The sequence below is a fragment of the Haliotis rufescens genome, unplaced genomic scaffold, assembly GCF_023055435.1.
Source record: "Haliotis rufescens isolate VD_foot unplaced genomic scaffold, xgHalRufe1.0.p SCAF_49, whole genome shotgun sequence".
NCBI lineage: Eukaryota > Metazoa > Mollusca > Gastropoda > Lepetellida > Haliotidae > Haliotis > Haliotis rufescens.
In genome coordinates, this window is record NW_025964212.1 from 242,928 (window position 1) to 265,376 (window position 22,449).

The window sequence follows — 22,449 nt, forward strand, 5'->3', positions numbered from 1 at the left end:
GCTGTGGGGAGCTTGATATGCAAAAACCACGATCCGCTTTCACAACAGGGAGAAATGAGGCCTTGTCAGGTCACACGCAGATAAGCATATGTACTCATTGGACTTATAGCTTCAGCCAGGGAGCTGCTATTTTAACACTCACACACAATGGCCTCGCTGTGTAATGGGACATCGGTATGGGTAAGTAGTCGATGTTAGCTATTGTGTGTGCATCTGTTTCAGTTTATGTTCATCTTTCACTATCTTATAATACGTAAGTGTATCATGTATAGGGGGTGAGGAATGTACATGTTCACAGCAACATCTGATTTCACGTTGACGAGTTACTGCTATTTCGTAGAGTCTTTTGGTGACGTCATGTACACGTTTTTTTATACAGCCAAACCCCGTTAATCCGGTAACCCCACTTTCTGGACAGTATCATTATGGCTACAGAACTATAGTCATTCCTACATACGATTTACCCATGCTTCGTTTATATGAACGGTGCATGCTGGATTAGCGGGTATCATTACAATGAATTCTATGTTAATAAACTAATTGCAGATCTATACACCAATGTTTGATGGTAACTAAATATTATACAAACAATGCAAGAAATGGTTATTTCATGGTATTGTTTTTGATGCGGGTATCACAGCTGCGTTGCGGACTTTAAGTTTGCAGTGTTTTCGGCGACTACTTTAGCCCAGAAACGTTTGGTAATTTTCTTGTCAAATTCAATTTTTTACGTGTATTTTCCTTTAACCCTGCAGTTTACGTCAATATAGTAATATAGATTATGTTTCAAATACACGGCATGATTTTTCATCAAGTTTTAGTTCATCAAGTTCTACTATTGATGCAACTCTATGGGCACATTGTTATAATAACCACCCGTAATATCTAGCTCACAGAGTAACATGTGTCTGAACAAATTAAAGGGAGATAACCAATCACACAACTGATAAACAGTCAAGTCCCGTTAATCAGACATAATTGGTTGCATTACTACTACTACTACTACTACTACTACTACTACTACTACTACTACTGACCCGTGATGATCTACTCCTACTACTACTACTATTGACCCGTGATGATCTACTACTACTACAACTACTACTACTACAACTACTGACCCGTGATGATCTACTACTACTACTACTACTACTACTACTACTACTACTACTACTGACCCGTGATGTTGTACTACTACTACTACTAGTACTGCTACTACTACTACTGATCCGGTAAAGAACAGGCCTTCAAAAACCCATGCTTGCCGTAAAAGGTGACAATGTTTTTTTTGTTTGAGGCGACTAACGGGATCGGGTGGTCAGGCTCGCTGTCTTGGTTGAAGCATGTCATCGTATCCGAATTGCGTGGATCGATGTTCATGATGTCAATCACTAGATTGTCTGGTCCAGACGCGATCATTTACAGACATCCGTCTTATAGCTGGAATAATGCTGAGTGCGGCGTAAAACAAACAAACAAACCAACAAAACAAACCAACAAACAACCCGTCACTACCATCACCACTACAGCTACTACTACCACTACTACTACTACTACTACTACTACTACTACTACTTACATACACGTATGTTCAACTGTGACTATACTTAGTAGAAGTAATACTTTAATACAACGAATACCTCAGCTTCTTGGTTCCCGGGTAATGTGTAATCAGGATTCTTCTGTCTCCGCCAGGACACAAACCTGACCTGGTACAACACATGGCCACAGTTCACAGACTGCTTCCAGTCCACGGTGTTGGTGTGGGTGCCATGTGGATGGCTGTGGCTGACGTCGCCGTTCTATCTCTACTACCTCCTGAACGTAACACCGACGTCACTTTCATCAAGGCATAAATATATAGCAAAACTGGTAAAGTGTACTACCCTCGAAAAAGATATATTGTCCCAGAATATTCTTGATAAAAACAAGCAATGATGCTTCAGACTGTCAACTTGTCAGACACATAAATGCATTGTTGCAACGTGTTTTTCTAGAAACGTATTATTCATAAGAGAATATTTATGCTCTTTGTTTTAATTAAAATAATAACTACATATCTCCAGACACAATCCGAGACAAAATCTGTTTATAGCCTGTATCATGCTGCCCATTTAGGTACCAGTGATGTTCCGTGATTTGTTCATGTAATTGTGGGGGGCACGGGTGACCCAGTCGTCTAAGGCGCCGCGATTCGCTTTGCAGAGTTGCGTCCCTTGGGCACGCCAGAAACCTATGATTGTGGGTTCGAATCCCGGTTCGACCCGATTATGTTTCTAGGGTTGTCAGCACCATACCCGTGCTCGTTGGTTTCACCGTCGTCGTCTAAGGCGTGTAAGGTTTCGCAGTCGTCTGAGGCGCCGCGATTCGCTCTGCAGAGTTGCGTCCCTTGGGCACGCCAGAAACCTACGATTGTGGGTTCGAATCCCGGTTCACCCCGATTATGTTTCTAGATTTGTCAGCACCATACCCGTGCTCGTGGGTTTCACCGTCGTCGTCTAAGGCGTCTAAGGTTTCGCAGTCGTCTGAGGCGCCGCGATTCGCTGTGCAGAGTTGCGTCCCTAAGGCACGCCAGAAACCTATGGTTGTGGGTTCGAATCCCGGTTCACCCCGATTATGTTTCTAGGTTTGTCAGCACCATACCATACCCGTGCTCGTTGGTTTCATCGAAGTGGTAAACGTCTGATACCTGCATCACTTCGGGCTTTCCTCCCACATTAAGCTGACACACCGCGATATAACTGGAATACTGTTAAAGCGACGTTAAACTCAACTCACTTTTATAATTGTCCAAATGGAATCAGTTCAGCAGTATTCCCTTGCGTTGACGTTTTATTAAAACCCTCGCAGGTATAAACAAAAGTGTTTGTCGATATTGAAGGGGGCACCCCAAAACGTCTGAGACTAACCCACATGTACATTTGGTAGGAATTGGTGAATTGGAACATGCATGGTAATAATGTGATACGCTTGTCACGTGACAGACCCGATCTGTGTACACGAGAATGTCAACAAAATGGTATAATATTTCAGTGTGCTATTTCACTCTCCTGTCACATCTGCATCTCAGATTAATCTGATAACGCCTTGCCATTGTGTTGCTGCGTCATCCTACAAAGCAGAACTAAAATGTATGACTGCCGTCAGTGAGGTGACATTCTTTTGTACGCCATTCTAAAGAAACGTTCTTTTATGTTGACTTACAGATCCTGTGCTCATGCCTTGTCATACTATCTGTCATTCGACTCATCGACTCCGCAGACAGTTACAACACCACCATCTTCTCTGCCTTGTTCATTGCTCCTGCAGTCCAGGCAGTTACCTTTGTAAGGCAAAAAACATAAATCCAGATCTTTGTTCACACAAGTAGAAGTATTTTTATATCAATATCATATTGTATTTTCCTTTTGTCTTGATGGCACGGTTGGCTTAATTGTCTACGTGCATAGTTGTTTCCCTTAGGCGTTCCATACACCGATGTTCGTATGTGCGAATCAAGGTTCACAGGGATTACTTTTCTTGGTTTGTTAGCACCATATCGGTGCACATAATTTTCACCACAGTGGTAAAGGAGCATCACTTGAGGCTTTCCTCGCGCTCCCACTTCAAGCTGACACAACATGATATAACTAATTACATTCGGCAAAACAGTCGGGGTCAGTTATCGCAGAAGCATATGGCGCCATCAACTGTATCCACTGACGAGATGACATTTCAGCTTGACGTCTTGTCATTCTAGAATCTGTCTCATTTAGGGAGAGAGGGTTACTAAAATACTCACAGCTTTTGTTTTTTTCAAATGTCGATAAACATTCTGTATTTTCAGATTTGCTGGTGTAATTGAGTATTCGATGCCCGGAAATAATGACATTTGAAAATTCAGCCTAACGCCCTCGGTCCCAAATGAAATACCTATCACTGGCTTGATTACTGTGTTGGCTACCAGGCGTCTGTGCCACTGGTCTCATTAATAATTCGGCGTAAAACCATCGCACCCTTAACGCTGCAACCAAATAGTTACCATACATAGGATTTTTTGTAAAATAACAATGCATCCTTTCAGTTATGTGTTAGTTGTTACAATAAACGTTATCCCAAGCATTTGAACATCCTGAAAGTGTTGCCTTCAAGAAATATTTTCGCCAAAACAATAAATTCTCCAGAATTGGCAAGCAACTTCCATTTGCATTATAATTATTATTATTTGCACATTGGTAGCTTGATGTAGAGATTGTCCAAAAAAACACATGGTCGTTGGTCAAAATTAAAAGACAATTTACCTCTTAAAAGTACTGTTTGGGTAGGGAGGGGAATAAGATCAAGGTTTACTTTCCTGTGTCCCCTTCGACCATCTTGGATGTATTTCAATAGTATACGGACCTTTCAAAGAAAAAAACATTTCAATCAACATTTGTGAAACATTAAGTTGATATATCCATAAATCAAGTTTATAAACGGAATATAAACAATGTCCCAGGTATTTGAACATTTTTATGGTGTCTTATTTCAGCTGTTTGCTGTATTGCTGCTGCTCCTGGAGAGGAAGAAAGGCCTCATCACTTCCGGGGTGATGTTCACCTTCTGGCTGCTGCTCACAGTGGCTGGCATCGTCCCCTTCTACTCCATCATCTTCAAGAAGGTAAACAATCATACTTATGCAATGGCTGATTAGACACATTAGTTAACGTGAATTATATGTCAGCATCTCCATAGTCCAGTATGTTAACTGAGGAATTAACCTTCGACTTGACTCTGAAACCTGACATGACCATCCATACTGGATTCCAAAGCTCTATTAACATCCGTACCAAAAGTGACATATTTCTGGTTCAAGCAAATGTACCACCAATCAGTGTCTTAAAAATTAACCATAATGCTACAGGCAATCAAGACATTTATTTCTTTATGTTCACAGAATGTATATACGACAAGCGGGATTATTACGATTACAACTGCCATCCACTGTGTTGCAAAATGTCTGTATGACAAGAGGAGGACTAATTGTTAACTTCCCCTTCATGTCCAGTATCGCTTGCCTTTGATGTCTACACAACGTTTGAGTTACAATCGAGCAGGCTCTTTCAAAGAAGATTTCAAAGAGCGTCACACACATCAAATATGGTTTGATCAGGGTTTTATACCTAAAGCTTATCCCTCTGTTTCAGCAATACGAACGAAACATCCTCAAAGTTGTAACTTTCTACATATACTATGGTCTAGTATTGTTAGAGCTGATCCTGAGCTGTTTTGCAGAGACGTCTTCAGGTTGGACTTTGCAGGACAAGGTATGACATGTAACACAAGTCAATATATACAAATCCATGTTTCAACAGAGCGTTTATAACTTGGCTTCCTCTCCACACGTTCTTGTCATCTAAGTCTGTTCACATCACAATAAAAGAGCCCAAACCACCATAATCTCGAGTCGATTGCACGACATATAATCTATTTAATTACTCATTGTAGCGAACTCATCAATGTGTCTAATGGTGAAAGTCTGATATGACACAGTGAACATATTACTTCCAATGTCAGATACATTGGAGCTTCGCGAAGATCCTGCTTAGAATTCATGTAAGAGGCGACAAACGGGATCGGGTGGTCAGACTCGCTGACCTGGTTGATGCATATCATCGTATCCCAATTGTGTATATCGATGCTCATGATGTCAATCACTGGCTTATCTGCTCTGGAAGTACCGGTAGCCGGAGTATAATTGAAATACTGAATATTGCGGCGATAAACAATAAACCAACCAACCAAAAATTCCTTCGACTGTTTTCAAACTGTCTGAATAAATATCTATAATTCTTGCTTTCTTTCAGAAACTGTGTCCTGAAGTATTTGCTTCCTTTGTCTCAAGGATTACCTTTTGGTGGATGAACAGGTCACACTACATAACATGATATATGCAGTAATTGATATCATTGGACAAGAATATATTTTGTGATTATTGTTTGCATCATGTGAGGGTTAAATTATGACTTTGGTTATGCTTGGGTTTGTTAAGGAAGAGAAGAGTGAGGAAGGAAAATAAAACGCTTGTGGCTCCATTTTATTGGGGAATGATTATCTAGTTTAGAAACCGACACATAACAATCTTTTTTTGTCAGAATACTTTGAGAAATGTGTCAAATATCGAGGAAAAACAGATGCGTTTTCCTTACACCCTTTGATAAGGGCCTCTTTCAAGTAACTAAACTGTTAATCTATAGTTTCATCTGGGTTTAAATTGCTGTTTTCCACCAAATATGACTCTGAAAATTTACATTTGTGAAATTTTCCAATAGCTTATTACTGAGGGGATATCGGAAGCCTTTGACAGAAACAGACGTCTATGACATTCATCCGGATGAATCGTCCGTCCACACCGTAACACGGTTTCTGCCACGATGGGTCAAAGAGATAAACAAGTCCAAGAGAAGGTAATCATTTCCTTCTATTTTATTCCACTGAAGGTCTACTCTCTGTGGACAGTGACAACCTACAATTAACTATTTAGAGACTAACTTACAACAACGAGGAATTGAGGATTATCTGTTTCGTGTGAATTAATTTTATAAGTTATTGCGAGGTCATCAAGAGAAATAATCCGTCATTCACACTTGCGAGTAGGTTGTTATTTATATTGCACATTGTATTTGTTCTGATAAATTGTGGAAACATTTTGGTTTCCTGATCTAAAATGGAGACAACAGTTCATAAGTCGAACCTCACATAAGCATGACGTCATGAACAATGGAGGACGTCAACCTATTTTTTTTGCAACAATGCGTCCATAAGACGTCGGGTTGCTATGGGTCTTTTTGCAAACAGTGAAAACAAAGGCCAACTGTTACAATACTCAGTGAGAAGAACTGAAAATAATTTCACCTATCTTCATGCCCTTATGAGTTTTTTTTTTATTATTCCCCCAAAAGAATGTGTTATAAAAGACTGATTCTGTGAGTTCACCAAGGCTTTAAAAAGCAATACGTGGTTCGTGTAGTTTGGAAAATTATGATAATACACAGAGTTCATCAAGCGTTAATGGAAATATCTTAGCATGCGTCGCTTACGTCACAATCTCAATCATGGCAATCGTAAAGCCCAGTACCGGGTGTGTCAACCATTGGACTGAATGCCTGCACTGCACCTGGAACCAAGACACTTGCGGAGCTGCATACCATCCTTCTGGATTATAAAGAGCTTGGCGTAATTGCTGCGGATTATGTGGCCCTGATTGACCTTGATGTAAACGCCTGTCAAGCTGACCCCATATATGCTCAATTTGGTTGAGATCCTGTACGTGTATGCTCTGCCTTTCATGAATCTTTACAGACTGCGACGGGACGAGCTATTTAATACTGAATTGTTTTATGCCGACGTTGTCCCTCAAGGAATAATTTCTTTGAGACAGCACAGTATCAAGCACGGCGTCATTCATGGTGTTTAGCACGGTGTCAAGCAATGAATGTATGCACTTAGTGTTCCTGGGCTGCTATGGTGATGTGGGTCAGCCTTTGTTTGAACGATCTCTTGTGGTGTCACATCAAAAGGCCCTGCCACTGATGTTTGTGATTCACCATCTTCAATTTTACCATTTGCGTTATTTCTCGCTGTCTTGGCATGACGATTTTCAAACTTCACTTGTTAACTGAATACTTTGTGAGATCGACATGTGCTCCAAATGTCAAGGATCATCGATGTTAACTCAATGAAAGACATTAAAACCGTTTTATGACACTCTAAAATGGACTTTACTTACATTCTTTCAGCAGAGATTTCTGATGATTATGGTCTGGAAATGTTTATGTCGTTTTCCTTACGTATAGCAATGCAACATGGAATCCTTTCCATAGATGAAATTTACTTTTGACAGTAAAACTTTCTTTTTTAGAATATATGTTATATTCGACTTCACTTACTGATTTGACCCGTGAAGATCCGGGGTAGAATAGGTCTTCAGCAACTCATGCTTGCCGTAAAAGATGACTGTGCTTGTCGCAAGAGGGGATTAACGGGATCGGGTGGTCACGCTCGCTGACTTGGTTGATGCAGGTCATCGTATCCCTATTGCTGCCCTTGATGTCAATTAGTGGATTCTCTGGTCCAGACTCGATTATTTACAGACCTCCGTCATATAGCTGGAATATTGCTGAGTGCAGCGTTAAACAACAAATAAACAAACAAACACATAATGATTAATTCCACAACCTCTAACTGAATCCATGTGTATGTCCTTAAGTTTCGTTTGTAGAGCAAACAGGAGAGACAGAGACAAGAAAGTGTTATATTCTAAAACACTTAATGAATCTCTGAGTCTGGATGCTGATGATGAAAAGGCCCCCTTGTTGATAAAAGACAAAACGATGAAGATGACAGAAGCGGATTTGACTCCCACAACTACCAAATTGTCTCTCATAGTGACGTTGTGGAAGACGTTCTGGTTCGACATTATTCAGAGTCAGCTATGGAGATTTGTGAGCGATATGGTTAAGTTTGCTAGTCCTTTGATACTCGGGTAAGTACTGCTATTGTAATTGCTGTCCAATAACCATTGATATGTTTTGCTGTGTAAATGAAAAACTTCAACTCAAATTTCTGATGTGTCGCTGTTCCTGGAGACGTTGAAGCCAAACCATTCATCATCGTTGAATCAGCTTTGCATTCATTAATTTAGGGTATTTCGTGCCTACAGTTTACTACAAATATTTTACATATACGCAATAACTGTCCTGGACAGTTTCATAATATACATTTTCATCTCAGTAAGAAAGACCCAACACTTTTAATTTAGAACATCCGGCAATTTCAGTCAACCATTTCTTCCGTAAACTATTTTCAAATACAGATATTTTTTTTAAAAAAATGCCAGACCATCCCTCGGATACCAAATGCCCGGCCCCTATAGAGAAATACACTCACATTGATAAATATTTATTACAGCCTGCTCGTTAACTTCACAACAGATGGGACAATACCCACGTGGAAAGGTTATGTATTGTGTGCCATCCTCTCTGTCGCAACTTTAACTGGGACAGCATTTTCTCAAGCCAACTGGCACCAAGGGAGAAAGGTAGCACTGCGGATCGCTGCTGTCACCATATCTGCAATATACAGAAAGGTATAATTGAATACCATTCCGTGTGTCATCTTTTATCCCGTGTAGCCCATTTTTATTATGAACTGCTACAAAACTGAACTATTTAAGATGACATGAATCGTAATTCTACCTTATAAATCAAAGTGTACGGGTTATCAATGTAAAGAAAGAAAAAGATTCATAATCTTTCCACTAACTCAAGTTTTCCTTAAGGTGAGTGAGTGAGTTGGGTTTAACACCGCTTTTAAAAGTATGTAAGTTATATCACAGTGTGTGAGCTTAATGTGGGAGGAAAGCCCGAAGTGACGCAGGTTTTAGACGTTTACCACTTCGGTGAAATCCACGAGCACGGGTATAGTGCTGACAGTATCTCCCTTTTCATAATTTTAGTGGTCCAAGTCTTCAACACATACGTTTCTTACATTTATCATAGTAAACTATCAATTCACATGTAGGGGACACTGATGACACAAGTTGCATCACTTTGGCGTGCCAGGAACCTCTGACAGGATGTTCGAATCCTGGTTAGACCTGATTGTTTATAGTTTTGTCAGCACAACACCCATGTGGGTTTCAGTACTAAACAACTAAGACCTGTAATAATCTTCAAAGGGCGTTAAACCAAACTGACTGACTCACTCCAACATGACCTACCAACATGTAAAATCTTCCATTTTCATCAGTCTTTGAGGATGAGCAACAAGGCCAAGAAAAATTCGACAACTGGGGAAATTGTGAATCTGATGTCTGTGGACGTAGAACATTTGCGCACGTTCATTTTCTGGGCCTGGGAAGCGTGGGCGCATCCTCTTAGAATTGTTATTGCCCTGTATCTCCTGTACCAGTCTCTGGGAACCTCCGTTATTGCTGGGATGGCGGTGTTATTTCTATTGTTGCCCGTCACCACTATTTCCACATTAAAGTGGAAAAAGTATCAGGCTCAAATGATGGAACAGAAGGACAAGAGGATGAAGATCATGAATGAAGTACTCAGTGGAATAAAGGTAGGATAAGTAGTAGTGTGTCACAAATCAGGCAGGAGTGACTGCTACAATCGACTTTATTCCAATGATACAAAGATACTATTTTCTGCTTTGTTTCCAGTATGTGAATAATATATGTATATGTGTCATTATTTTACATGCTGCTCTGCCGTTTTTGAGAGTCTAAAAGCAATGAACTTGCATGTTTCCCTGTTGTTCCAGATTCTAAAACTATATGCCTGGGAACCGTCATTCCAAGAGAGGATCCTTGAAATCCGGAAGCAAGAACTTCACATTCTGTGGAAGATCTCCCTCATGGAGGTTTTCACCACCTTCTCCTGGACCCTGAGTCCCTACCTCGTATGTCAATCAACTATCATTGCAACATAGATCCTGTAGTGTTTCTTGTGTTATACTATGTAAAGAAGGACCTACCTCGTATGTCAATCAACTATCATTACAACAGTCTCCTGTAGTGTTTCAATCAACTATCGTTACAACAAACTTCTGTAGTGTTTCAATTAACTATCATTACAACAAAGTATTTCTTTGCCAATCGCATTTGCTGTAGGGCATGTGTGATCATTATTATACATTTGTATAATGTTCTTATTCATTATAGTGCTCATATGGATCCTTTTGAATAATGTGTATCTTTTACAGGTATCGCTAGCCACGTTCGCGACATATATCTTCATATCTGAAGATCACTATCTCCGACCCGATGTCGTCTTTACTGCGATGTCACTCTTAAGCATCGTCAGACTGGCGGTCGTCAGTTTGCCTTCTTTCTTCTCAGATTTAGTTCAGGTATTTGACCTTCTGGGCCTTTTGAAATATGGTACTATTGGGCTATTGAAAGTGTTTCTATATATTGTACAAACAGTAATAAAAGAGACACTAGTGTGGCTGATTCAATCATCGTTTCATGATCAATTCATGCTTCCAGGCTATGGTGTCACTTAGGAGAATAAACAAGTTCCTCAATACAGAAGATTTGGACGATACACAGATCCTGTGGAACTCCACACAGAGTATGTAATGGTTATGATATTTCACTAATTATGTAACACGAAAGCATGCCTTGAAAGCTTCAAGGGCGAGCATGTGAAATTTGGTGGTGGGTTGGGATGAAATGGGATAAAACTATACGGGAGTAAAATAACTAGGCCTCAGGTGGTCTTGCAACCGGATGTGCTGACAAAATGGATCCTTGAACACCATCAATATATGCATTGGATCAATGGCATAACAAATGAAAATGTCTCGAACATAATCCAACCCCCCTCGCACTCCCCTCCCTCAAAGAGAGTGCATGTACTTGTGAGTTCAGCTAAAATCACCAGAAAATGCATAACGTCGTCAGTGTTCTCTTGTTCTTGCCCAACTTGAACCATGCGGATATATCGTGTATGTTTAGGAAGAAATAATGTAACACCTTCTCCATATGTCAACATCGGTTATCATATTCATAAAACAGATGCTGCACTGACGATTACAGACGGATGTTTTCAGTGGACTTCTGAACAAGGACCAACTCTCACAAAGTAACTAAACCATATACCTATCACAGTCGACTTTTCACTCATAGTTTTCTCAAATATGATCACATATCCCTGGTCGGAACTAAAATAGACATATCGATATTTTCAGCTGTCATAATCTAAAGAAAAATGAACATTATTCTTTCAGTATCAACTTGACTGTTGACGAAGGTCAGCTTGTAGCAATCGTAGGTCAAGTTGGATCGGGAAAATCTTCACTTGTATCTGCAGTATTGGGCGAGATGAACAAGGTCAACGGCCATGTTAGTCTTAAGGTTTCTATTTTCTTTCATACTGTTATGGTGCTGGACAAAAAGAAATCAAGTAAAATACCCTACTCTTATTGAATGCATGCTAACTCATGCTTATTTCCTGGCAGAGTCACGTGGCTTACGTGCCCCAGATTGCATGGATCCAGAACGACACCCTGCAGAACAATATTCTGTTCGGGAAGCCCATGGACAGACAGTGGTACGACAAAGTGGTAGAGTGCTGCGCTCTGAATCCAGATCTGGAGATGTTACCAGCTGGTGATATGACAGAGATTGGGGAGAGAGTGAGTATATCATTGCACTTGAGTGTATTCTAGAGTAGAATAGGCCGTCACTTTTCACTAGTCTCAGTAATCGTGCGTTGTAGAACCCCATCATTTCATCGCCACTTGCTACCACATCTCATTCATTTAGGGAGGAGTGTTGACTTCAGAATGGAATGAACCCCAGTTAGTCCATCACCTCGACTTTTGTGAGGAAAAAATAAAGAGAGGAACGAGCAGAATTTGACAGTGTATCATTGCTATAGGGTATCAATTTGAGTGGAGAACAAAGCAGAGAGTATCTCCAGCCAGAGCTGTGCACAACATTGTCTTCTGTATTGTTTTTGTTTCCTATCTTTTCATCAGGGCATCAACATGAGCGGAGGACAGAAGCAGAGGGTGTCTCTAGCCAGAGCAGTCTACAACAATGCTGACATATATCTGCTGGATGATCCACTCAGTGCTGTCGACAGTCATGTGGGGAAACACATATTTGACAAGGTCTTAAGTAGAAAAGGGTTGCTTGCAGGCAAGGTAGGAACATTCTGAACTATATATGGTACGGTCAATGTGTAAAATGGGATTCACTTAGGCAAACTACAACATGCCCAGGTTATTTTACAAATTGACTGAAAAAATTTGTCCATGTATGTGACAAACAATATTAAGAAGTCCAATTTGGCTAAAAACATCACAGGAGACTGATTATACTAAGATTAGAAGCCAAAAACTATTTCAAATATATATAGTGACTTTCGCTTCAGACATGTAAAACTAATGTTATATTATTCTTGATTGGCATTTGTATGTGAAACTGTATACAGGCTGAACATCTGCCTTGGATTTTTAAGAATGCTGCTGAAAACAACATAAAACAATACTCATTTACTTGTCCACCCACTATAATCTGCAACATGTTTTGTGCAATACTGGCTTTCACCTCTACCACCCAGACTCGTATCTTGGTCACTCACGGCATTCACTGGCTCCCAGAGGTGGACTCTATCCTTGTGATGACCAGTTGCCAGATATCAGAAACAGGGACATATGACCAGCTTCTTCACCACAATGGACCCTTTGCCCAGTTCCTACAGAAATATCTTGAGAGCAATGATTCCGATGTCAAGGATCCCGAATGTAGGTTGGCCATTTTACAAGTATTATGTGTTTCTCATAACAAATTGGTGTATGATATTTGGAATTTACGACGATTTTACAGAGTAACGTAACACTGCATCTAATAATGCGAAATGAAAGGTCATATTAGATTCCAATTACCTCACTTTGACGTTGGGTTTTAAACAGTTACTGAAATAAAGAAGAAAGTTCTACAACGACTGGAATCGGTGAAATCTGGCGAGGAGACTGACGAAGAGAGTGTCACACTAATGTAAGTTAGTGTCACTCTATCAGAACTTATCACTGTGGATATTTGTGTATATATGTGTATTTCCATAATTGGAAGAAATATCTGCCACAACAGACCCTGTTGTACGATTCCGACAATATCATCATGTGTTTATGAATCACTATCACATAGTGATGATACCAGGTGTTCGCGAAATGGTGAACGTATCCTGACCATCAGTGGCACCCGTCACAAACACATGCAAAGGCAAATGTTCCCCTGAACAAACACATGAACATTTGTTTCAATTCGAAATAAGGAATTGCATCTGACATTTTGGTCACTGATGTGTCAAATGTGTAAATCTCCTCCACGTGTCTGCTATACACATGCACAAAAGTTAAGCGCCACAATATTCATAGTCTCTTGATTTCACGTGTGGGAATCAGAAATACGAAATATGATGATGTATGACTGAATTAGGATTCCATAGTTTCATGAACCCAAATTTGTCCAGATACCACAAGGAAAGCGTGCTTTACGTGTTGCTGCAGTTCCCCTACCCTATAAATAGTGAAATTCAAGTTTCAGACCCGTGGTCGCATTTTGCTCCTGTGTGAGATTCCCCTTCCAATAGAGGTTGAAAATCAGCCATGGTGAGGAAAAAGTTAACGAACGCTGAAAGATGGCAAGTGATAGGCATGAAAAATGCTGGCATGTCATGAAGGGCCATTGCAAGACAATTTGGGCGTAATCACAGTGTTATCACTCGTTTGATTGTAAAACATGGTCAAACCAATGATGTCAATGACAGGCAAAGGTCTGGTAGGCCAAGAAAGACCTTTAACAGAGAGGATAGACGTCTTTTCAGAATAGTCAGACGAAATCCATTTGCCACCTCAACAGATTTAAGACTGCAGTGGATTACCCATCAGAGCGGCTGGTTATAACGCCAGAAGTCCAGTAAAACGTCCTCAACTGACTGAGAGGCACATTCGGAATCGTCTGATATGGTGTCGTGCCCGTAGTCGATGGAACTTGGCCAACTGGAGAAGGATCCATTGGTCTGACGAGTGTCGAATGCTGCTACGAACTCTTGATGGTCGTATACGTGTTTGGAGGCAACGTAACACTCGTTTTGCATCAAGGAACATCCAGAAGACCTAAGCATGTGGCGAGGGGTCTGTCATGATATGGGGTTGTTTTTCCTTCGGCTGCAAACTTACGCTGGTGACAATTCGTGGAAACCTGAATGGCCAACAATACCAAGATGCCGTTCTTCGTCCAGTGGCAGTCCCTCATTTTGACAACCATCCTCTTCAGACAAGACCTGTTTACAAGACGACAATGCTAGACCACACAGATCTGGGGCAGTTTTGGCTTATTTGCGTCAAGAAGCTATTGCCACTCTTCCTTGGCCGGCCTGTAGTCCGGATCTTAATCCGATTGAGCATCTCTGGGACATTCTTGGCCGGAAAATCAGACATCGCGATCGTGATCCCCCAGTTCAAAATCTCGCTGGACTTGAAGCCGCACTTCATGAAGAATGGCTCCATTTGTCCCTGAGAAGCATTCAACGACTTGTAATGAGTATGAGGCGTAGGGTTGAAGCTGTGGTCAATGTCCGTTGATCATACACACGTTACTGACGTTTCTGTCTTGCAATAGACTCTACACTCCCTAGGGTGCCTATGTGACACCTGATATGGTCAGCTGATATCATGACAGTTACATGACAAAAAAAGTTTTTCAATGTTTTCTAATCCTTCAATTTCTGGTCTTCGGTAAAATTCCTTTCTGCTCATATTCTTTTGGAACACAAGATAAGTTGCTTTGGGACAACTTTTGCATCACATGAGGTTTACATATACGGCTTATAACAATCGTACATATCGTTATAATAGTCATCATTAAGTGCCAAAAGTAACAGCTCACAAAAATGGTTGGTGGCGCTTAACTTTTGAGCATGTGTATATATAACATTTTGAAAGATTTGCCCTTGGGGATGCCAACTATTGATTTCTCAGTAAACCTTTCAAGATAGAAATGTAACTATATATATATATCAGCACGTTTTGTGACAAATGCTCCGTGGATAAAGGAATGTATTTCTCCCTCAAAAATCAAATGTCTTAATTTTTTTCTGAAAAATTGAAGATGTTTGTCAAAGAATCATGCTATATTTATCATACTGACATTAAAGTGCAGCATTATCTCAAACCTATCCGAACTCAGGCATCTGTATTCACCAGTATTTCCACCAAAACGTATGTTGTGTTGGTTTTTTGGACATGCATGGGCCACAGGAAGTCCCTGATGAAGAGCACAGAGCTGAAACAAGTCGAACTACCGAAGGAGAAAGAACCTGTGAGCGAGAGCAGTAAACTGATTGAGGAAGAACAAGTGGAGACTGGCAAGGTCTGTACAAGTATATGTACCTCTGATGGTCTAACAATAATGTTTTTAAATACTGTATATATACATATTTCTTTATTTCACTTTTCAGTATGTCCTTATAAATGTTTTATCCTGTCAGTTTTTTCTGTTACATATATCCTCTGATGGTCTCACAAAAATGTGATTTAACACATATTTCAACCACTTAATACATAACACTTTACTACATATCCTTCTGATGAATGTTTTAATCTTGTCAATTGTTTCTATAATAGGAAAATATAGAAATATTTATTATAATTCAGGGGCGTCATAGATTCAGTAGACTACGAGTGCATTAACGTTGAATTAAGTAACCATCATCTTGTTCCAGGTGACATTGAGTGTGTTTCTGGCATACGGCAGAGCTATAGGCCTTTGGATTGTGTTATTCTCTCTCATCATGTACGCGTTATTTCAAGCAACGTCGATAACCGCAAATACATGGCTTAGCAAATGGACTGATGACACCTCCCTCAACAACATGACCCTTCTTCCTTCAAATAGCTCAGGACGAATCGAGAAAAATAATTACTATCTTGGAGTCTATGGTGTCTTGGGTGTAGCTCAGAGTAAGACTTGACAACAATTTATATGTCTGATGGAAATATTGTATTTGTGTTCTGTTTTTGTTATGATACATTTTATGAGGTTTAAAACATGTATCTGAATATATTGTATTATGTTGACTAATTATTTAAAGTAGTTCCTGGGAACATATATTTGCCTATCATCTCAAATATAATTACGTTTTAATGCTAATGTAAAACGTAATTTTTATGAGGATCGACCATTCAAAATATTTTCAATATCAGTTGCTATTTTGTTTTTTTTATTACAGCTGTTTTCATCATGACTTTTTCCTTTCTGTGGAACCTAAAGACGGTCAAAGCTTCTGGTATTCTCCACTTAAACATGCTGAGGAATGTTCTGAAAGCACCAATGTCCTTCTTTGACACCACGCCTACGGGCAGGATTGTCAACAGATTCTCCCAGGACATGGATACCATCGACACCAGAATGCCGAGTTTGGTGGAGTACGCCACCAACACATTGTTCCAAGTCCTCAGCAGCATCATCGTCATCTCCTTCACCACGCCTATATTTCTCGTCGTTGTTGTCCCATTGGTCGTTCTATACTACTTTATTCAGGTAAGCACAGCTATACTTCTGTGTTGTCTTTACAAAAACAGAACGAAACTAGGTTTAAACGTTTATGGGAATTTTGTTTTGTGTTTGGGGTCGATCATCAAACATGTCAATTTTCTTTGAACGATTTGAAATGATTTTTCTGTTTGACATTCAATGAATAGCATACCATATCGATCAGGAATGAGTTTTGGTGTTTCATGAATATATTCACATATATTTACATCCATATTATATTTACAGAAATCAAGGGCAACAACAAAACATATTCGTGGCTTTTCGTATTTATCATGAGATGATTTTCTTACCTATTTTAGCTGTTATCAAATGATACCAATCAGAATTCAATCCAAAAGTGTCAATCTTGAAATGGGTAAAATTACATGAAAATATGTTTCGAATCATTGCCTTTTAAACCGTCATATGATCTCCTCCATGTTCTTGTGGTAACACAATTCATACTGCTCGCAAGAGCTGACAGAAAAAGATTCGTGTTTGGAGACTTGGCTGCATCCGCCCACAGAACAGAAGGTTGGGGATCGATCAGCGTCATACCAAAAGACGTTAAAAGATGTTTTTTGTTGTTACCCTGCCAGGCGCTCGGACTAGTACAAACAGACGCACGCACGCACGTACACACACGTCCCTATATAAGTGCAATAATCTTGGACGCGACATTAAACTCCATTTCACCTCACCACAAACCGTCATATAACAAAAAACATGTTTGAGGAGTCATCTTACCTTTACTCGTAGCATACCACTAAAACATCTTGTTTGTTTAGCGCTTCTACGTAACCACCTCACGGCAGCTGAAACGATTAGAGTCCAAAGCTCGCTCCCCGATATACAGCCATTTTGGGGAGACATTATCAGGGGCCAGTGTCATCAGATCCTTTCAAGCTCAGTCAAGGTTCATCAAGGAATCCGAAGACCGGGTAGACACAAACCAGAGGTTCTCCTTTTACGCATTTGGTGCTCTCAGGTATGTGGGAACAGTTTTATTGAAATCACGTTGTCTGAAGCCAGTTTGACAAGCTACCATTCAAGGCATACTCTCATATGCAGGCCATTGAAACCATTGCCAAAGCAGCAGAGATGAATACGTTTAGAGCAGGGGTTCCTCACACAACAGGACGGAACCGGCCTGACATTATTGACGAGGTGTAAATTTTTGAGACATAGTTTTACATTGAATTCGTATCACGAGGACACAAACTGTGTTACTACTGCTTATATTTAATTAAGATACCCTGACCATTTAACAATGCATCAATAGTAAGGTAAACCTTTTTTGCGGACACTTTGTACAGGAAGTCGTCTCCAATCTGCATTCGTTTTGATATATATCTGTGTAAGCCAAGACTAGTTTCCACAAAAGACTTTAACAATGTTTTCCTATCATCCCAGGATCCTATGGGTTTAAATCCCAGTTGCACCATGATTATGATCCATGGTTTGCCAGCACCAACCCTTTGCTTAGGGTTTCACAGACCCGTGAAGATCCGGGGTAGAATAGGTCTTCAGCAACCTATGCTTGCCGAAAAGGCGACTACGCTGGTCGTAACGGGATCGGGTGGTCAGGCTCGCTGCCTTGGTTGATGCATGTCATCGTATCCCAATGCTCAATGCTCATGATGTCAATCACTGGAATGTCTTGTTCAGACTCGATTATTTACAGATCGCCGTCATATAGCTGGAATATAGCTGAAGTGCGGCGTTAAACAACAAACAAGCAAGCAAGGGTTTCACAAAAGTGGTAAAAGTCTAAGAACCGCATCGGGCTTTCCGCCCACATTAACCTGACACGCCCAGATATGCTAGTGTAACTGAACTCCTGTACAAAGTGGTGTTCGACCAACTCATTCTAAAGAAAAGAGTTAACTTTCATTATATCATAGTCTGTATTTGACAGATGGCAAGGTGTACGTCTGGAGATTATCGGAAATATCATCGTTCTGGCCGCCTCCCTGTTTGCAGTCATGTCACGTGACACCCTGTCAGGAGGTCTTGTAGGCTTGTCGATCACCTATGCTATTGAGGTATGCACATGACTCATAATCAGTCGGACTGACAGGGATTTCTTCTGATTACAGAAAGTGTTCTGTTTCAGCCAAATGATTTTCTTCTTCTGAATTGGTTTTTAATACTGGAGGTAAAATCTGCCGTTTAGGTCATGGATGTTCAATTGTATCCTCAATTTAAGTTTTCGCTTTTTCCACAATCATTTAACAATACATATAGCATGTGGTCGTGGATTGCTGTGCGGCTGAAGATTCTATATGAACCAATTCCCTGCATTTGTGGATTGTCCCCATACTCACATGACAATACTGGTACACGGTAAGGTGTTGAGTTGTGTATGTATTGTCTGCACATGTAATTAGCGTATACCCTGTATTCCCCAGTGATCAATGATATGATAAACTGTTGGCGTTTGTGACTTTGTACTCGAAGTTTGAAAACACAAAGTACAGGGATCAGTTCTAGAACAAAACAGTACTGGCATCATCACTATCAGACCGTGATTCATGAACACGTGCTCATGATTCAGTCGGATTCGTACAATCGAGATGTCTTTTATTATAAAGATGGTGGCCATTGTCTTGGTGGCCTGGGGGCACGGGAGGCCTAGTCGTCTTAGGCGTCGCGATTCGCTGTGCAGTGCGTCCCTTGGGCACGCCAGAAACCTATGATTGTGGGGTTGAATCACGGTTCGGACTGGCTTGCTGAAATACTTGCCAGCCCTGACCAAAACCTGCCTGCCCACTATAATCATATGTTTCTCAGGATGATTTAATTAAAACTTTAAATCGAATTCATTGAACATGAAGTAATGCAAGAAAAGAAATAGCAAACACTTTTTAGGTCAGATTTATATTTAATATCCTAGAATATATCATGTAAATATCCTTATTCCTAAATAGGGCCTAAACTTTAGGTTGTCTAAAAGCTAAAGGGGTTTCTTTTTGGTTACATTTTATCATTCATCTTTACATGTGAATTAATGCTTATCATTGGGAAATATTTAGAATATTTTCACATATGAAATATAACCCGACCGTCGGGCATGGGGATTTGAAAATCTGGCAGCCCGAGTTGAAATCGGGTATTTCGAACGCTGATATAACTGGAATAATGGTACCCATTTTCTTGGTGGTCCACTCATGTACATACATGTAGGTCCTGCGGTGTGTCTGTATGGATTTATTCAGGGTTGTACATCGACTTCAGATTACCGCTAACCTGAACTGGATGGTGCAGCTGGTTTCAGAAGTAGAGACACAGATCGTTGCCGTGGAGAGAGTCAAAGAGTACACGGAAATAGATTCAGAGGTAAAAGTAAAATACACTTCAAAGAAATTATTAGTATGTCAGCATGTCATTATGTCATCGGTATAACCCGACGTGTTTTTTAAAACAAAAGTTTAATGATTTTTCTCATCGAGATGGACTTAAACATTGAATATTCTTTTGTATGAATAACACCAGCCGGCATGGAATGTACCCGAGAGACGTCCAAATAAGGACTGGCCACAGACAGGGGTAGTGAAGTTCCTCGACTACTCAACTCGGTATAGAGACGGCCTTGACCTTGTACTCAAGGGAATCACGTGTACTGTGCATTCCAAGGAAAAGGTAAATTATTGTTAATTTGATCACAAAATATACATTTATTATATAGTCTACGCTTTCAACACCAGCTCCTCAAATGGTGTTCGTCGTATGTGTGTTACAGACCGAGAGATCGTTATGTACACATAAGTTAACAAAATCTTTGAGGCACTTTTATAAATTATTCTTCAGGTGGGCATCGTAGGCAGGACGGGAGCGGGGAAGTCCTCTCTGACTCTGTCCCTGTTCCGGCTGATAGAAGCTGCAGGAGGGGAGATCAACATAGATGGCGTTGACGTCAGTACACTCGGGCTGCATGATCTTAGGAGCAAACTCACCATCCTGCCTCAGGTAAGCGTTTCCTTGTCATCAATATTGGCGTCATACGTGTGGACATATCATATGATAGAGTTTATAATAATAGCCGGTTTGAACTCTTGAATGATTAATATGAAGAAATGCTTTGAATCACTCTTGCAGGATCCTGTATTGTTTGCTGGAAGTCTGCGAGATAATGTTGACCCCTTCAACCAGTATTCCGACAATCAGATCTGGCGGGCACTAGCACAGGCTCATCTCAAGACGTTTGTGGAGACGCTACCTGACGGACTGGAACACGAGTGTAGCGAAGGAGGGGAAAATATGAGGTACCGAACTTAACGCTGTTTCTTGTTACTTAACAATGTTCCTTCTGAAGTATTATAACTGTATATTTTAGTGTGTTATTGCTGAATATATATCTGCACAACCAAAACGCTAAAATGTTTTTGGCATATTTCAGTGTCGGCCAGCGGCAGCTCTTGTGTCTGGCCAGAGCTCTTCTGAAGAAGACCAGGATCCTGGTACTGGACGAGGCTACAGCTGCCGTTGACATGGAAACAGATGACCTGATCCAACAGACCATTAGGTCAGAGTTCAAGGACTGCACGGTGCTGACCATCGCCCACAGACTGAACACCGTAATGGACTACGACAGGTCACTTTTCTTGTTTTTCGTATTATGATTATTCTCATTATTATTTTTGCAGTAGATAATTCCACGCCTTGGGCCTTTTGTAAACGCATGTTAGAATGACATATTAGGGTAAATAATACGTAAGAGCTAACTGAATGGATCTGGTGGTCGGGCTCGGTGACTAATTTGATTGCGTGTCATATTACCCGTTGGTGTAAATCGATGCTCCGAATATTAATCATTGGATTTTCTGGTTCCGATTGGGTTCTTTACAGGCCGCAGTCAAATAGCTGCGAAACATATACAAAAAAAACAAAGGTAAATAATAATTGTTTGTTTGTTTGTTGTTTCACGCCACACTCAACAATATTCCAGCTTTATGACGGCCGTCTGTGAATAATCGAGTCTGGACCAGACAATCAAGTGACTGACATCATGAGCATCAATTAACAGCAATTGAGATACGATGACATGTATCAACCAAGTCAGCGGGCCTGACCACCCGATCCCTTTGTAGCCTCCTACGACAAGCATAATCGCCTTTTACGGCAAGCATGAATTAAATAATATTTGAATTGCTTTGTTTATACCATCAGTGATTGAACTTAATATGCATCTTTCAGGATCCTGGTCCTTGACAACGGCTGTGTATGTGAGTTTGACACACCCTCCTCCCTGCTGCAACAGCCTGACAGCATCTTCTACAACATGGCCAAAGCTGCAGGGTTGACATAATACATATCATTTGGGTTGTACATTTTTATATTGATTCAACTACAAAATAAACAGCAGGATATTG

General features: G+C 40.4%; 1 protein-coding gene across 1 annotated transcript; it reads left to right on the forward strand.

Moving 5' to 3' along the window:
• LOC124139008 (multidrug resistance-associated protein 1-like) lies at window positions 1–22,449 on the forward strand. Its single transcript, XM_046505963.2, has 30 exons — window positions 1–180; window positions 1,696–1,872; window positions 3,207–3,326; window positions 4,511–4,639; window positions 5,166–5,285; window positions 5,826–5,887; window positions 6,291–6,425; window positions 8,240–8,503; window positions 8,929–9,106; window positions 9,769–10,089; window positions 10,291–10,428; window positions 10,732–10,878; window positions 11,018–11,102; window positions 11,549–11,615; window positions 11,761–11,887; window positions 11,992–12,168; window positions 12,514–12,681; window positions 13,101–13,284; window positions 13,453–13,537; window positions 15,802–15,913; window positions 16,266–16,503; window positions 16,773–17,083; window positions 17,866–18,065; window positions 18,996–19,122; window positions 20,315–20,416; window positions 20,573–20,719; window positions 20,888–21,046; window positions 21,176–21,342; window positions 21,477–21,671; window positions 22,274–22,449. The coding sequence occupies exons 1-30, from the start codon at window positions 148–150 to the stop codon at window positions 22,383–22,385; spliced, it is 4,587 nt and encodes a 1,528-aa protein (XP_046361919.2). The 5' UTR covers window positions 1–147; the 3' UTR covers window positions 22,386–22,449.

Coding starts and splice junctions, on each gene's coding strand:
- LOC124139008 (XM_046505963.2), top strand. CDS start 148: ATGGCCTCGCTGTGTAATGGGACATCGGTATGG. Junction 6,426..8,239: donor ATAAACAAGTCCAAGAGAAG/GTAATCATTTCC, acceptor TTTCGTTTGTAG/AGCAAACAGGAGAGACAGAG. Junction 13,285..13,452: donor CGATGTCAAGGATCCCGAAT/GTAGGTTGGCCA, acceptor GGTTTTAAACAG/TTACTGAAATAAAGAAGAAA.